General features: G+C 38.4%; 1 protein-coding gene across 8 annotated transcripts in view; it reads left to right on the top strand.

The window, feature by feature from the left end:
- Window positions 1–17,418, top strand: part of MBNL3 (muscleblind like splicing regulator 3) — a 112,684-nt gene that overhangs the window by 51,449 nt on the left and 43,817 nt on the right. For all 8 annotated transcript variants that reach the window (XM_072431467.1, XM_072431471.1, XM_072431464.1 and 5 more), the window contains one exon: window positions 10,771–10,935. In XM_072431467.1, the coding sequence (XP_072287568.1) occupies window positions 10,771–10,935 (165 nt within the window). The remainder of the gene's footprint in view (window positions 1–10,770; window positions 10,936–17,418) is intronic.

Below are 17,418 nucleotides of genomic sequence, written 5' to 3'. Positions count from 1 at the left end.
CCCAGGTGAGCAAATCTGATGCAACCCCCAGGTATAGGAACCATTAACAGATGTCAGATTGTAAATTTGGTGTAAAAAGCTCAAAGCTCCAGTCTGGCCTAAACAGATCCTGGTGTTTTTTAAGGAGAAAATGTCCACCAAATGTCTGTAACTATCATTCTTGGGTGGATTAACCATTTATTGTTACATTTTTATAGCATTTTACATAGCATCATGACTGCAGATTTTCTACTTGTATTGTGTTTTCCCATTACATGATAGATTGGCATGTGTCTGTATTATAAGTGCTTCCATTTAAAAATCAATACAACTGACTGATTTAGTTGCCATTGTTTTTAGCTGTTGTCATTATTGCACAGTCACTTGTCAGACCATTGTTCATTTTTGAAGCTGGCGGAAGCTATGTCATATAACGTCTGAGTATTGTAAGCCATAAAGCTCATTAAAATCAGAGTATCGATCTGTAAGTGTATAAAAGAAATAAATGGGAAAGTATTTTTATAAATATATAGAATAAAGCAACTCTCTAAATCAGTGTTCTCTATTCACATCTTTAGTGGCTGCCAACAAGTAATGTTTTCCAGCAGAATTAGATAATTTGATACATTTGCAAGCTGTTACTGATACTGATATTGAACAGAACTGTACTTCTACCCATAAATGTGAAAAGTATGAACCAATAATGACTACTGCGAACTGAAGTTGAAAGTCACTATTTTGGGTAGCAGAGATGGGCATTTTTAGGACAAAAAGCTATTGCTGACAATTGAGGAACAATTAAAGCCCAACAAGCATAGTGATCTTTAATTTTTTTACGGCCCTTATATTTTCTGTAACACCCAAGTAAAGTGTAAACAATTTCTTACTTAAAAAGCTATATGTAGATCCCACTGAGCTGCTTAGGAAAAGTACACAACTAGCTGTGTTTCCAGCAGCTCAAAATGCTTTTGCTTTTTCTTTGCACATGGCAAAGCAGATTAATGGTATGAAAGCAATAACACCAAAACTGGTCCTGTCATGGACATCATTCACCATGTATGTCAGCAGTCGCCAACCTTTCGGACCTCACGCACCACTAAATTCATCATTTTAAATCCTGCGGACCATTAATATGAATTTTTTAAAAAGATAAATACATTTGTAAAATAATGATCTTTCTAATGATGCCTGACGAGGACTGTGCAGGCTCTGATTCATTGATCAACTCACGGTTAAGTGAAGTATTACTATTGTTACTATTATCATTAGTTGCATTATCTTTGGTATTATAATATAAAATATTTGTTTGCTTTTTGTTAATATGGCTTTATTTCATTTGATTCTAAGACCAAACAAGAAATGTTAGTTATCAAAGTCAAACTATTTGATGCCAATAAATATAACCGGTAAAGAAAATACACATTTAAGGTCATGCTTACCTCAAATAAAATTAATAAAACAATCAGATGAGAATCATTATTGGTGCTGCGGTGTGACTGTTGTAATGGTGGAAACAATACTAAAGCGTACGGCTCGGCAACGCCTCATACAACTTAACACTACACTGACGTCACGCTGCGCCTCCCTTGTTATGCCATCTCTTGTACAGTTCGTGAATTTAGTGCAATATAAAGACCAAAATTGTAATTCAGAATATAACTAATATATATACTATATATATATATATATATAAAAATAAATAAAACATACAAATTGCAAATACAGTCCACAGACTACTGGTTGGCGACCGCTGATGTAGTTACCATGTGCATGGGAGCTCGAAGCACATGTACGTTTCCTATAGCAGTTAGAGGGGTTTAGATATCGATTTTCAAATAAGAAATCCATTATACATTTGTTTAAATCCTTAGCATTTTTCTGTGCAATGTAAAGACAACTCTGGCTTTAGCTGGGCTGTAAACTCCTATCCTTGCCATTGAACAGCACCTAAAAAATATGTAAACCCTAGCAAAAACTCTTTTGGACTATTCAATACAAAACTGAAAGCACTTTGCTATATCTGTTCAGTAAGTGCAAAAAAATTACTACCAGTCCCTTCTGCAATATTAAGATTTTAAAGTACCCCAAGATTCATAGTGCTTGTGAGTTAATGAAAGATACCTGCAGGCATTTATAATGCCATTCTATAAGCTTTGCCTAATAAAGCTGCTTTAACTAGACTATAAATCAGAATAGATCTAATCTACAATGTGATATAATGTCAGCTGTGCGATATCCTTTATAATGACTGTGTAAAGAGCAAGCTTTCCCGGGGAGCCACAACAAAAGCTCCCATACACATAGGGAACTGCAGAATAGCACATTCCCACTGGGAACTCGTGGCACCTTGTGTACAGTATTACACCCCTTCTGAATTGTAAATATCATGGGATCGCAGCAGCGTTTGTGGGTCATCATGCTCCTTTAAAGTTTTACATTTGTCTTAAAATACAGTAGTTATTAAACAGAAAGCTATTCCATGTATAAAATATGATTTCCTGAATTTGATTTTAAACCACAGTGTGTGAAGTTATGTGTATCCCTTCATTATGATAAATTCCTCTCATGCTTTGCATACCAGCTGCAAGTAAATAACTTCAATATCTCATTTTAAACAGTTTTGGAAATTTGGCTTCTTTAACTAATAATCCAAAATTGTGAGTGGAATTAGGGTAAAGAGTCTGATTTTAGGATTCTAGGATAATGGGCTGAACTGACTGCTGAATTGAGGGAAGGAGTACAAAGAAATCTCTTGGTAATGGAAGTTCAAACGGAAAGGGTTAAAGCCTTGGGAATAAGGGATGTGTCAGGAGGACACAAATATTGTGTAGTGTATTTTATTTACAGCAGTTTTTTTCCAAGTTTGAGCAACTGGGGAGTCACTAGGGCCTTATTAACTGACTGGCTCCCTGAATTCAGAATCCTGTTTTTGGATTACAAAAACCTGGGCTGTAGCCACAAATTGTGTGTGGCACTGCAAAGACCACACCCAGTAAAATGCATTTCTTTTCCTGGAGTTAAAGGAAGTTTGTGGTTTCTGAGGGACATTTGAAGAAATAAAGTTCTGTATGTAAAGGGAATCTGCTTGTAAGATCACATTTTCCTCAAAACATGCATTTACTTGCTGTGTGCTTGAAAGACTCCATACCTTTTTGAGTAAGTCACGCGGCAGCTGTGAAAAGAATTCTTCCTGATGACTATTTTATATGATAGTACTTGTATTAGATGGCCAGTTAGTTATAGATTAATTTCTGCACTTTCAAATAATCCCTCTTCTTTCACTGTTGTATTAAATGAAGCTAAAGCTTTATTGTGGTTATTAATATTCCCTTTTTTCAGATAAAACCCTGTAAAGCATTTTAAATGTGATCCTGGTGCAATGGTCCACTAATCTGATTTATTCTCTTATATTTCAGCTTCAAATAAAATGTGATTTGTTGTCTGGTTGCTATGAGTCAGGCAGCTTGTAATGGGCTTCTCTATATACCTGTTAGGACATCTGAATATTCCCACATTGGGCAGTGGCAAAGACAATTCAATAAACCACCAGTCCCAGCCGTTCCCAGGATTTCAAAGTGCTCAGTAAAGCAAGAATATCATTTTTTCACATGGTGTATGATACTCAGTTTAAAGAGCAATATTGTGCAATGAGTAAAATCGATATGTAATCTGTTCATGCTCATTGCAATTCTAACATTTAAAATACCACTCAGTTTCCATTTATTCTGACTTCCATACTATTCATTACAGTATTTAAATGATCCACAGAGGACATTGTTTGGAACCAGTGAACACAGTACCCTACACAAGCTCTCCAAGGCTGGAGGTGATACACTTTTATCAGTGTACCTGGGTGATCCAAAAAATCTGGAATGGATCTGGTCCAGGGTTGAAAACATTTGCTAACAAAAACCAAATGATTTTAGGAAATCCATTACAGGTTTGCTGGATCACCCATGTTCACTGATGAAAGTGTATCTTCTCCAGCCTTGGAGAGCTTTATTAAATCCGGCCCATTGAAAGAACGAAGGCCTGCATTATGCAAATACCTTTAGCAAAAGGAGGCTTCTGGCTGCACAAAATGAATTTTAAGAGGAAAATAGGAACCGCTTCAGTGCTCAACCCAGACATCTTTTTAAGCTGGGTGGGAGAAAATTTGAGGAGGGTGTCAGTCCCTGTATTGTGACTCAACTGTTCAGTAACCACACAAAAACAGCCGGGTGGAAACTGAAATGTGCCGGGCGGTGCGTCCAGCTGAAAGGGGCAGGGGAGAAAACTGTGCTTGGCTGATGGGATGCTTTTCCCAAGTCTGACTGACTGTAAAGCATTCATATTTGAAGAGATACTGTTACCTTACCTATTAAATGTAATGGTAGTGTTCTTGTAAAGAGCTACTCCACAAACCTAATGATATTTACCTGGCTAGCATTCCCTCACCACTTCAGTTGGCATTAATATCCAGTACTTCTGGGTATAGGGGAGCATGTGACTTACTGTGTGACAGTGTTGCGGTCTAGAAGCCATTTCTTGGGTTCCACATAAATGGGGACATGTCATCATTTAAGTTTTGCATGTTGCAGTTTGCTCATTTTTTGGAGCTAAATATGTCTTTAAATGTATTTATCATATTGGCCTCATACAGGTATATAGATGGCCAGCACTCCTGATTGGGCTGCTTCTCATTCATTGTGCTGCTAGTAAGTTGGGTGTGTGTCCAGGTCTTTCAGTAGTACTGGCCACAGAGAATTACAAATCCCAGGACAGGTAAAACAGTTTCTGTATTTGTATCTCACCTGTGCAGATAGCTGCTTCCCAGAGGTGTAACCTAAAATAAAACAAAGCCAAAGGTTTTTAAAGATATAGGTAAAGTCTGGCACACAAACAGATAACATTTCTTGTTTTATTCCAAGCCGGATAGTTGGTTACTTGGCATTACATATGTGAATGCATTGGATATTTTCCTTGACATTTATCATGCAGAAATATGTCTTCCTTTATCCCCGACGTACAGCTAGTGTATATAGTAAACTCCGTATGACCTTATTAGCACTAATAGTCTATCTAATAATAACTTGCAGTGTAAGCAGGCCATCTGCTTCAACATTATGTTCAAACCTTGAAAATGCAGCTGTTTCAGTCATTTTACTTTTAGAAAAGGTGAAGGCTGCATTTCCCAGGTCACGTCATGGAGGAATGCGCAGAGGGGCATTTTACACATAGAAAAAAATCATTGCAAGGAATGCAACTAAAGTCAAATTGCCTCCAAAATAACAATAATAATAATAATAATAATAATAAAAAAATGTATTTGTCTAGGTTATTTTGTTTTCCTTTCATGCTATTAAATCTGAACAAAGAGGCTCAAGGGTTTATTTACTGAACACATACAGACTGTTTACCTAATAAAATAATTGTTCATTTGTTTCTTCATTCAAGTTCATTTTTCAGCGTTTAGTAAGAAAGATGAAGCCATGTTCATTTTAGTTTTATGTGTAAGGGAAACTTTGCGAGTGTTATTCTTTTTTTATTTTTAATTCGCCTCCATATGATTACAGTTATATAATTACATATTTTACAGGTATTCAGTTTCCTAAGTGTATGTTCTCTCTTTATTTATTTTTTCAAAATCAACATCCAAGGTTCCTTTCATAAAAACTTTCTCAAGATTCATGTAACTTTTATCCAAGGTTTACACAAGTTTTAACAAATCTTAGTGGTAATGTGGCCAGATACTGGGAACCGGTAGTTTTAGAAAGGTAGCTGGTATTGACAATCTATTTGTGTACAGGTGTGGAAAGGGCCACAAATAATATGCAATTTTTATCCTAAAATTCCACTATATTACGATCCTGATTGTATTTCTACCAGCAGCTATAGAGTGCAGTTACCTGACAGGATATAAAGAGGTAGTACCTAAACGGCAAAGTTGTTGGTGATACCAAAGGGGATCCTGCAGTTATATTTTATCGTGTTCTGAGTTTGGCTAATGTGTATTGGCAGAAGAAAACAGAAGCTAGGCACGATTTGAAGGAGATGTTAAAAGGTGACCCAAAATACCAACAAATTAGGACGCACTGAGTCACATTTGTGTTGTTGCACCTCATCTACATGAACAGTTGTATGGTGCTGTACCTTTCCCTGACCCGAGATATATGGGTGTTTACTGAGCTGCAGTTATTTTCCATTTGTGAACAGCTTGGAGTGGGGAGAATCCACCAATACATTTTCTTTAGGTATAGAGTTTTTTCTACTAAAGCTTTTTGGGTAACATGTATGTAAGTGACAAAAGCTAGCCACTGGCATCATGCTTTTGATCTTTTGAGTTTTTCTGCCATTGTACAGATCACACCTTTAGTAATTTTTAGACTAGTGTGACATTCAGTTTTATACAAATGTGTACACATTTTTGTTCTACAAGGTTATCTAATGAAATATGGGGCTTCTGTATGTTATGTTTCCAGTGTCAACGCAGTGCTAAATATTTCTAGTTAGATAATCCCAACTTTTTAATGCCTCAAAAATGTGTCAACTTCTGAAGACAGATAATGATCTGGATCAGATCAAGGACGACCGACAAAGCTTTTAGTCGTAGATGGTATTCAGGTTATGTAATCCTAGTGCCGTCCCCAACCAACCAAGACTGCACAGACAGTGATGCCTCTGTACATCATTATAGCCTCCAGTGATAAATACATTTTAAATTATTTTTTTTCAGTTTTTAAAACCTAATCAAAGTTCAGGGAAATTAAATGTTTGTAGTTGGTGCTTTGTATGTTTTGAGGTATCCTTGTTTTTAGGATGTGTAGGTCAATCTACTGCAGAGGATCATATACCTTATTATTTGTTACCTTTATCTACAGTATCTAGAGTACCAGTTTTCTTCTCTTCCACCTTTTGGAAGCCTTAGCCTTTGACTTCGTTGTATACGGTTTACAACCAGTGGTGGCCTCTGGTCCTGCACTGCATGTGATGACATTAGCGAGGGAGGTAGTGACACAACTTCAAAACCGTTACAGCTTCTGGAAAAAGGTTGTTAACACTGACAGGAAAAAAAAAAAAGCCTGCAGGACTGTGGGCAAGATAAGTAATACTCTATTAGACTCTCTCCAAGACAAAGAAAGCATTTTAACTTGCATATTCAAAGTCCCGGATTTATTAAAGCTCTCCTGGGCTGGAGAGAATGCACTTTCATCTGTGAAGCTCAGTGATCCAACAAACCTGGAATGGATTCCATTCAGTGGAAGTCATTAGATATTTCTAGCAAATGTTTTCAATTCTGTACCAGATCCATTCTAGGTTTGCTGGATCACTCAGCTTCACTGGTGAAAGTGTATCCTCTCAAGCTTTGGAGAGCTTTAATAAATCAGGGCCAGTGTCTTTAAATGCAGTCTAAGGGTAAACCAAACAAACTTTGCCTATACACACTTGATGATTGTAGGTGGTGTGGAGGGGTGGAGTGCCCGGAGGAAACCCATGTGAACATCTAAACTTCTTGCAGATGGTGTCCTTGCCAGGTTTTGAATCCATGCTGCAGAGCCAAGAGTGCTAGCCACCAAACCATCCATGCGGACCTTTTTTTTCTTTTTTTTTTTCCCCCCCCACTGTTTTGAGCTATTAAACTGCTTTGCCACAATTGACACTTGAAAACTGCAATAAAGTAGTTGTGTTTATAGAAACATACATCAATAATTCTCTGTTGTGGCTAATGGTTTTCCCCACTTTCAAAGTGTCAAGCGTTAAAGTGACATTTAGCCTGATTACACTTTTTTTAAATATGGTGTCAACATCTTTCACTTCTAAAGTGGCAATCTTTTTACCCGATCGCTGTTCTGCGCTGGTATAAATAGAGCCAACAGGCTGTTCTGCGGTGCTGATTTTTTTAAAAACATTTTTTGGCAAATAACCTTATTTCACTCTTTTTAGATAGATCCTCTCATTTTTATCTTCCTTTCTTCCTGTAGACCAATGGTCTCCAACCTTTTGGAGCCTGTGGACCACTAATCTCCCAGACTCCAGGCCGCGCATGCATAGGAAGCTGTGTGTCACTCAAATGCGAAGAGTGATGCCAGAACTCACCCACTCTTCCATCGCAGGTCTGAGTTTGCCAGAGACACAACTCGCCCACTGCCCTGAGCCTGCGATGCGTACGGCAGACGTCCGCGGCTCTGGCCAGTGCACCCCCCCCAAGCGGGGTCCCTCTCCTGACCCATTGGTGGGTGCACCGGCCAGAGCTGCCGCTAACCTGTCAGATGGCTGTGGCCCACAAGTGGGTTGCGGACCAGGGATTGGGGACCCCTTCTGTAGACGATCTTCGACCATCTTGATTTGCCATGATGGAATGGCGTAACACCCACCCAGGCCTTTCTGGACTCCATTTATTCCCAGCATGGAAAAGGAAAGCTGGGATTTCCGGGTTTAACTGCCAATCAACATTGATCTGTGTATTTGACAGCTGAGTGCCAATCAGGCCCGAGAGAAGAGTTATTGCAGAGGGGACATTGGTGCCGGTCCCTTTCTGCAGTAACTACCTGTCTGAATTGCCAAAGTTCAGTGTGAGACCTGGGCTCCAATTTAACCTTAACGGCACAATGCCTTTAGCATAACAGCCTATTTGGGATGTCACTGGGGTTCCTTTTAAACCTTTCCACTCAGTGTTCATATAATTTGGATGATTGCCAGTGTTTTTGTACCCAGTCTAATTTTGGCTCTTTTAAAGCACTTGGACAATTTAACAGTTTTTCTATTTTTACCAATAAATTTATGACACCTCATTACTGAACCAGAGTACAGCAGAAGTCTTTGGCCATCTCAGAGGTTATGCTCTTGTTCCTCTTCTTGCTTTTCCAGGACACTAACATATAAAACAGAAGTGCCATTGTGTGCCCAAGTGCTGGTTTGTACATCCAGGCCAACATCAGATGCCAACCAATTATTTCATAGAACTTGACAGCTCAGGCTACAAGAAAAGGCTCAGCCAAGACCTGGTGCTGGGGAGGGGCAAGCAAGTTGAAAGCTGTCTTTTGTGTCGTTTGAGAAAAAACCCTTTATTTCTGGGACACAAACCCAGCACAGCCTATAATCAAGCTGAGTATATTGACTGTAGGAAGCCTGTCATTTCATGCCTCCCCTCTTACACTCTGAGCGTAGCATAATGATAACAACCATTTGAGGTATTATTGCATTAATGCCAGGCTGAATCCTGCTATTTATTGTGTTTTATAGATGTAGAAACTCCAGGAGAAAGCGTTTGTCACAGAATTCCTGCATGAGAGTTTTATTATTCAGCTACTGAAGTAATGTCAAAGTCTCTCTTTTCTCTGAAATCATTCTGATAAAGTAACAACCTAAAGTGTTTGTCTCCTGTATGAAATGAAACCATCTTTGGAAGACTTTACAAGAACTGTAACATAAGTATAGGAGTTGCTAATAGATTTAACAAAAGGTGACAGGGTAACACTGGCAAGGTCAGTATCATCTGGAGTTGGTAGGGTAGTTTAGTTTTAGCAATAGACCGGTTGCAGTGCCGTTATTGCTTCCTTACTCCTGTGAACTACAGTACGTGTAGTGTCATACCCGCAGCACAGAGGGCAGTAGCTAGCAGCTCCGTATTGTCTTTAAATGCTGGTTCAACATGGGCTTCTAGGCCCTCAGTGCGAAACGGCAGAGCCAGCAGTTCCCTGGACAGTTCTGTACACCCAGGAGTGGCAAACTACACTGAAGGTAACCAGACTTGTGAGCAACTGCAGCACAAACCCTTAAACAATAACCAAGTGGCCAAATTGCTACAATGTGCCAGAGCCGCATAAAAAAATGGTTTCCAACCTCTCCTATTCATTTAAATGACAGGTTGGGATTGCAGATGAGCCAGCAGCAGAACACTGCATTCCACCATGGGTCTGAAATTGCCCTAAGAACTATTGTACCACTTGGGGTGACTGAGAGGTTGGCAAGGTCTCAACAGCTGAGAATCGCTCCAGCACACTTTACCAGTTGATTGGCTATTTGTGCTTCTTTTCCTTTCTGTTGTGTAGGAGATCTTTTCAAATTCAGGTATTTACATTGCTTATGTAAAAAAAAAGCAAAAAGAAAAAGAGTAATACTAATGATGTATAAATAAAGAGCTGCTTTATTTCTACCTATAATATCTGACTGTAGTTCAGCTTTAATTAACCTGAGAGTAGAATTACATTACGGCATAACATACAGCAAACATCTGTCTAACTCCTTGTTGTCCATATATCTATTCTACCTACTTTTGTTCTTAAGTAATATCATCTGTGTATAAAAAAAAATCACCGTTTTACAGTACATTAGTGTTTGTAGCAACCATTATATTTGGCCATGCTATATCCTGTGCAGAGGGAGGACTGTACAAGAGACAAATAAAACCTTTTGCTGGTTATGACCAGAATGTCAAGCACAATGTCCTTCTTTGTTTATTTAGTAGGTAAAAGCTCCATATGTTAGAGCAAAAAAGTTCACTTCCTTTTGACTCGAGCAGCAAATAATAATGAAGTTGGTTTAACCATTTCAGGTTAAAAAAAGGATTCTGTTTCTAGATTTTGCAATAGAGTGGCAAATCAATTAGAGCAAAGGGGGGCATTTGATTTTAACTTTTCTGTAACATACATTTTAAGTGTAGTCCAGTGAAGGTCAGCCTGCATATAAGGGCCTTTGTTTGTATATCTGTCGAGATAAAAAAAAAAAAAAAACAGATCTGTAGAAATATCACTTTGCTAGTGTCACACATCATAACCTAAAGATATTGTTTTCTTTTTCTTCTTCTCCCAGGGCCGGTGTACAAGAGAAAACTGTAAATATCTGCACCCTCCGCCGCACTTAAAAACGCAGCTGGAAATCAATGGACGAAATAACCTTATACAGCAAAAGACAGCTGCTGCCATGATTGCACAGCAGATGCAGTTCATGCTCCCTGGCGCCCAGCTACAGCCAATTGTAAGTAACTCACCTGTTATATGTCCCTCCGCTGAATTCATACTACACACATTGATTTTGTTACTTCATTTTTTTAGAGGCTATAATGAACTCTGTGAACATTCTATCTTTGGATTTGGGAGTGATCAGAAGTGATGCTGTAAATTACATTCACTGCTGCTTCAAAATTGGGCTCGCCGTGGTCCCAGCACACTTCCCTTAAAGCGGAACTACCGTTCCACTTTAAAAATTTGTTATCAGGCAGGGTTTTATTGCAGAAAGGGACAGGCAATGTCCCCTCTTTAATAAGCATTTGTACCTGCCTGATCACTCTTTGAAACTGTTTGCTGAGCTGCACATGCTGGGACTAAATGAACTCCCATGTGTCTGTGCGAGAGTTAAGTCATCCCAGCCAATCAAGGTGGCTAAAGATCGCAACTAGGCAAAGAAGGAGGAAGAAGATGGCGGCTTCCTGCAATGGGACGGGGACAGGTTAATCTAGCTGTGTTTAATTCTGCTTTAACGCCACTCTGCAGCATGCATTTTTAAAGTAGTAAGCCATATAGAAATGTATTAGAATTACATTTTTAAGTTCTCCTTAATATGTAGGTGTAAATGTTACTAATCCCTGAACTAAGATCCTGTCTCATAGATGGCACCCTTAAACTAATCCTAATACAGGTTTAATGTTTACTGTGCTCACAAATGTCCAACACCGTTCAACCTCTGCTCCAACCTCTCACCTCTCTTGTGACTTGCTACTAAATAGCAATATTACAGTCTGGTTACTGTGTAAGACTAAGGAAATACCACTTTCCTAACTGCATCAGCTTCACAACCCTTTCTTGTAACACGTATTAGTCCATAGGCTTTTTTTAATCTTTGTAATTACTGCAATAGTCTGTTATTCCTCTTGCTTAGCTGCTAACAATGACAGAAGATCATGGGTCTCACAATGGTTCCCAATACTTTTTAATATGGAAATAGGGCAGATCCACTGGGATTTGTGGTTTCTATCAAATGTTCAAATACCTTTTAAACCTATCACTCCTGTATGTTTATATAGGAAATTCCACTTTGATGCAAAGTACACATTATAAACATTGTATGCTTTAATTGTGGACCATTACCTACATGGGTGTGATGGGCTCCCCCTCCTCCTAAATAGTTTTAATAGGATGGAAATTAAGGAGAACATAAATCCTCTTGTTGTTGTTCATATTCTGTTTTCATTTATTTTTCCCAAGTTCATTTTGTATTAGGCAGGTAAACATTAAACCGCTGTCAGCTTTTTTTTTTTTTTTTTTGCCATCTATGTTTTATTGTGAAGATTTTATTGTCTTTTTGTCTATTTCTTGTCTTGTAGATTTAACAGTAAGGGGGAGATTATCATTAGTATTAATATTTTCATGGCGCCGACACAATGAGCAGTGCTTTACAAAGTTCATAGTCATGTCACTAGCTGTCCCTGAAAGGGGCTCATAATCTAATGTCCCTACCATAGTCATATGTCATCACTACAGTCTAAGGTCAATTTTTGGGTAAGCCAATTAACCTAACTGCAAGTTTTTTGGAATGTGGGAGGAAACTGGTACACAAAGAAAACCCGTGCAAACACGGGGAGAATCTGCAAACTCCATGCAGATGGTGTCCTGGCCAAAATTCCAACCTGGGACCCAGTGCTGCAAAGGCCAGAGTGCTACCTCTGAGCCACCATGCTGCCCATGAAGGAAATGATGGCTTTCTAATATGAGGGAAATTTCCCTATAGACAGTTGTCACATAATATTGTCCCCTTAAAAAAAAAACCTTCTGTTCTAGTGGCAACTACAAATTTTGAATTTACTCTCCCCTTCCTTTCTGGGGTTTAGGGGTGTGAGCTGGGCCGACGCAAAAGATGAATTGTGTGGGATTTCCTTCCCTTCTCTATCCAAAACTGAAAATAGGAATTTTAGCTACACATAAGCACTAAGAGTTTAAAAACATTTTGCTTATTTTAATCATTTATAAACATTTTGCTTAGTTATGTTCAATTATAGTGCTTATTTTAATATTCTGTGTGGAAAATGTACTTGAAAATTAGAGATGCGCGAATTAAGTTTAATAGAATGAAAGATGGATGAACATATAGATGCAATAATTTCATAGTCTGTGTCATTCTCTATTCGTCCAGTAGGTGATGCTGTGTTAATTTTCCTTCTTAAGACATGTATTGATTTTAAACGAAAACTAGCACAACACCACCTAGTGGATGAGTTGAGGATGATGCCGACTGTTCAGTACATTCATCCATCTCCGTTTGCACAAATTGATAAAACAGGCACTTTCGTTGAGGGAACCAGTATGCAATTATATATAAACAGCCCCTGATATTTAGGTCTGACTCCTTGAAAGGTCAAATTACTATTATTTTTGTATCAGGAGAATAATAGGACTATGTGCAGGAGGCTTTTGCTTTAGTTCCCGTTTTGTCCCCACTTTTCCCTGTCATTTGTTCTGTCTTCTCTTTATTGGTAGTCCTTATTTTTAATGGTAAAATACATAACCAACAGTAAAGCTCATTTTATCTTTATCAACAGTTAGTCTGAGTTGCAAGTATCATTGCATAGGTGACATTATGGAAAATCCACAATAATGGGATCTCCCCATCTATGAGCTGAGCTGCCGTGACACAACTCATGTTACCATGCAGTGTAATGTACATTGATACAAAGGCTTTTACAGACTGCATAGGATTGAAAAACTGAATCTGCTCTAAATCTCTAGATATCAAACAATTATTATTGTTTGTATAGCTTTCATTAATAATTATCGTCTATCGCTTAAGGGCGAGAATCTGTGTGTACAGAGGTTGTCCGACATTGTTTAAGGATCTGTCCTGACAGATCCACGAAAGACGATTGAACCTTATGCAAGTGAAGGGGAGAGAGTGGAGTGGGGTGCCACTCCGTCGTTCTCCCCCTCCCCCCTCCATAGAGCAGAACGGGGCTGTATGTACAGAGCTCGTTCATGTATTGTTCAGTCTTTTGTCTTTGAAAAGGATCTTTTTACAAAAATCCAACATGTGTACATGTAGCCTTAGGTAGCTTCAACTTTATAGTTTTGTCCAGTTTTCTCTTTTTTCCTTCCTAATGCATTAGAATGTTTTGTGTTCTAATATGGCTTTTATACAATTCTTGCAAATTGTGCTGAGATGGGACACAGCATGTAAATACTGACTAATCAATGGCAGGGGATTGGTAACGCTCTGAATGATGCATCTGTACCGGTCATGAATAATCATGTGCATGGATGCCACTTAACCTCAAACCTTCCTCTAAGTTGTCTATTATTTTTAAAGACTGCACTCAGAGCTTATCAGAGTCTGAAAGAGGGATCCAGGAAAGTAAAGGCAATTTAACATAATGTCACTAAGTGAAAAGTTTCATGTACAGAGCTGCTGCAATTAACAGCTGTTGAATTAATTTAATGCATGCTAGAAAACCTGCATTTTGCTTCAGCCTGTTTCAGTTTCCATAATGTGATGGCGGTTTTAAAGTTACGTTCCTTGTTCAATTAAGTAGGAGTAGGGTGTCCGTCCGTATCATGATAAAAGCTTGTACTCTGCTTCATATTCTTCCCTTTTGACTCTAAAGGCACAATAGTCTAGAGGTGAACATTAAGGAGTTCCTGCTGTTCCTCCTGGTTACAAGCAGTTGCATTCCCATTCCTACATCCTGTCCTTGCTGCTTCCTTTAAAATCCTCTTTTCCCCATTGCAGTTTATGAACTATTGGCTTAGTTAATACAAAACTTGACAATGACAAAAATGACATAAGGTAGCTTAGGTGAGGAACACTCCAGCCCCCCTTTAACATGCCAATGCAAAAAAAACAGCCAAATAACAAAAAATAAGTGAAAAATCTTCCAGTGTAGCAAAAGTCATTACCAAGACTTGGAGGTCCAGATATTCAATCTTTATAGCAATTTATTAAAGTAAATATCAAAAAGTTAAAATAAAACAAACTGCTGTTTACAAAGTAGGGAGTACAAAAGACACATTAACCTCCTGAGCGTTACACTGAAGTCTAGATTTCTGTACCAAAAGTGATCCATTGTTTTTCATGAAATTTTTTTTTTAAATTGTAAGACCTGTAACTTACAGAAATATGTCCGAACAGGGGTTCTAGTAGATTTTATGAATATAAAAAATGTTTGAAACACACAATCATTTAAAAAAAAAATTACTTTTAATAAAATTAAAGGAAAAACACAAAAATCAGCTTAAACATGACTACATAAACAAAGCTTGAAGCCATGGCAGGGGTCAGGCAGGCGGTGATGTCCAGGTCCAGGCAGAGATGTCAGAGTCCAAGCAGAGGTCAAAGCAGACGGAGATGTCGGAGTCCAGGCAGAGGTCAGGGCAGGAGGCAGGCAGAGATGTCGGAGTCCAGGCAGAGGTCAAAGCAGGCAGCAAATGGTCAAAATTAGGCGAAGATCAGCAAAGGTAAGATAAGACACAGTGTTACACACTAGCCATCCAGGGAATAAGTGGCAATTTTTAAAACTTTGATTCTGTATTTATTGGGGTTTGTTTTGAATTATTTTGTATTTGATTGGATACGGGAGTTTGTATCCAATCCAATACAAAATAAGAATTTGAATTTCCAAGTTATTTACTTTTATTTTATTTTTTTGTATTGGATTGGATACAGGAGTTTGTATTCAATCCAATATAAAATGAGCGTTTGAATTTACCAGTTATGTACTTTGTATTAATTTTATATTATTTTGTATTGGATTGGATACGCAAGTTTTTATCCAATCAAATACAAAATATAAATTTGAATTTCCAAGTTATTTACTTTTTTTTTATTTTTTTTATTTTTTGTATTGGATTGGATACGGGAGTTTGTATTCAATCCAATACAAAATGACAGTTTGAATTTACCAATTACACACTTTGTATTTATTTGAATTATTTTGTATTGGATTGAATACAGGAGTTTGTATTGAATCCAATACAAAATGAATGAATGAGTTTCTATTTGAATTTCCCACACACGCGCCGACGTCATCACGCACGCAGGGAGGAGCCATCCGGTTTTTTTTTTCTCCGCCGGACGGCTTTTCCCTTCAGAGATCATCCGGCGCTGGAACGAGAAGGACGTCGGACGATCAGCGGGACCAGGTAAGAAGCCGGCCGGCATCTTACTGGTCCCGCTGGCACCCGACGCTGGAGAGGGAGATCGACAGACGACGCTGGACGGAGGACGACGCTGGAATACGAAAACGACGCTGGATGAGCACAGGGGGACCAGGTAAGTAAGGATGGGAAAAATCTCGGGGTTAACCATCCTTGCAATTTTTTTGTGCCCAAACGAAGGTCGGGCTTAACGGCAAGGTGGTTAAAAACACATCAACAATAATCTCACATTGATATTGCTTTGATGGGTATCTCAATTTTCCCAAAAAATTGAGATACCCATCAGAGCAATATCGATGTGAGATTGTTAACACGATATTATATTGACTTGGTATCAATCGCTTTATATATTGTATATATTGTACCATCACATAGAAGGCTTATGTTAGTAATAGGGTCACTATTCAAATCAAGAATAAATGTATTAAATTTTCTTTTACATATTCACGCCTACTAAAAGCCTGTCTCTTCCCATACCCCCTTCTCTTTCAATATTTACAATCCAGGCTAGGCAAACAAATACATTTTTTTTATTTATTGAAGACCTCTCCCTTTCTCCTCTTCTTTTCCCTCCCCCTAGAAAACGTGATTACTAGAAAACTGATTTAATAAGAAAAAATTAAGCCAGGAAGGTAGCGGAAATTATGCAACAATCATAATGATCAGCCCCACTCATTAGAGGTATTAGATGGGCCTAACTATAACACATTGCTACTCACTTGACCTATTTCAGAGCTATATAAATTTAACATATGGACATAGTCCTTGGTGTGTACAAGCTTTGGCACAATGGACACAATGTAGCTCTACACCTATGTTTTGGGGTGATATGTAGTTAAATGAGCATTTGTTACAGCAAAGCACACAACTGCCAGCATGCTGCACATAACGGGCCCTGATTTATTAAAGCTCTCCAAGGCCGCAGAGGATAAACTTTCATCAGTGAAGCTGGGGGATCCAGCAAACCTGGAATGGATCTGGTCCAGGATTTAAACATTTGCTAGCAAATAGCAAATGACTAAAGAAATCCATTACAGGTTTGCTGAAGTGCCCAGCTTCACTGATGAAATTGTATCTCTCCAGCTTCCGAAGCTTTATTAAATCAGGCCCAAGGTGGCTGCCAGAGTACACAAGCCCTGTGTATATTTTCATGCAGATGAATACACAGTTTAAAAAATATGCTCTATGAACAAGTGTTACAAAATAAAAATTGTAAATGCAAGCATGTATCAGTAGCAAGCTTTTAGCAGATACTGATGTCTTTTGCCATGGACTGCAGTGTTTGATACCCCAATTGTTTTGGCTTTTGCATTGTTTGAGC

This window comes from Pyxicephalus adspersus, chromosome Z (genome assembly GCF_032062135.1).
Source record: "Pyxicephalus adspersus chromosome Z, UCB_Pads_2.0, whole genome shotgun sequence".
NCBI classification, from domain to species: Eukaryota; Metazoa; Chordata; class Amphibia; order Anura; family Pyxicephalidae; genus Pyxicephalus; species Pyxicephalus adspersus.
Note: the sequence above shows the minus strand (reverse complement) of the source record. Positions and strands in the feature narration are given on the sequence as shown.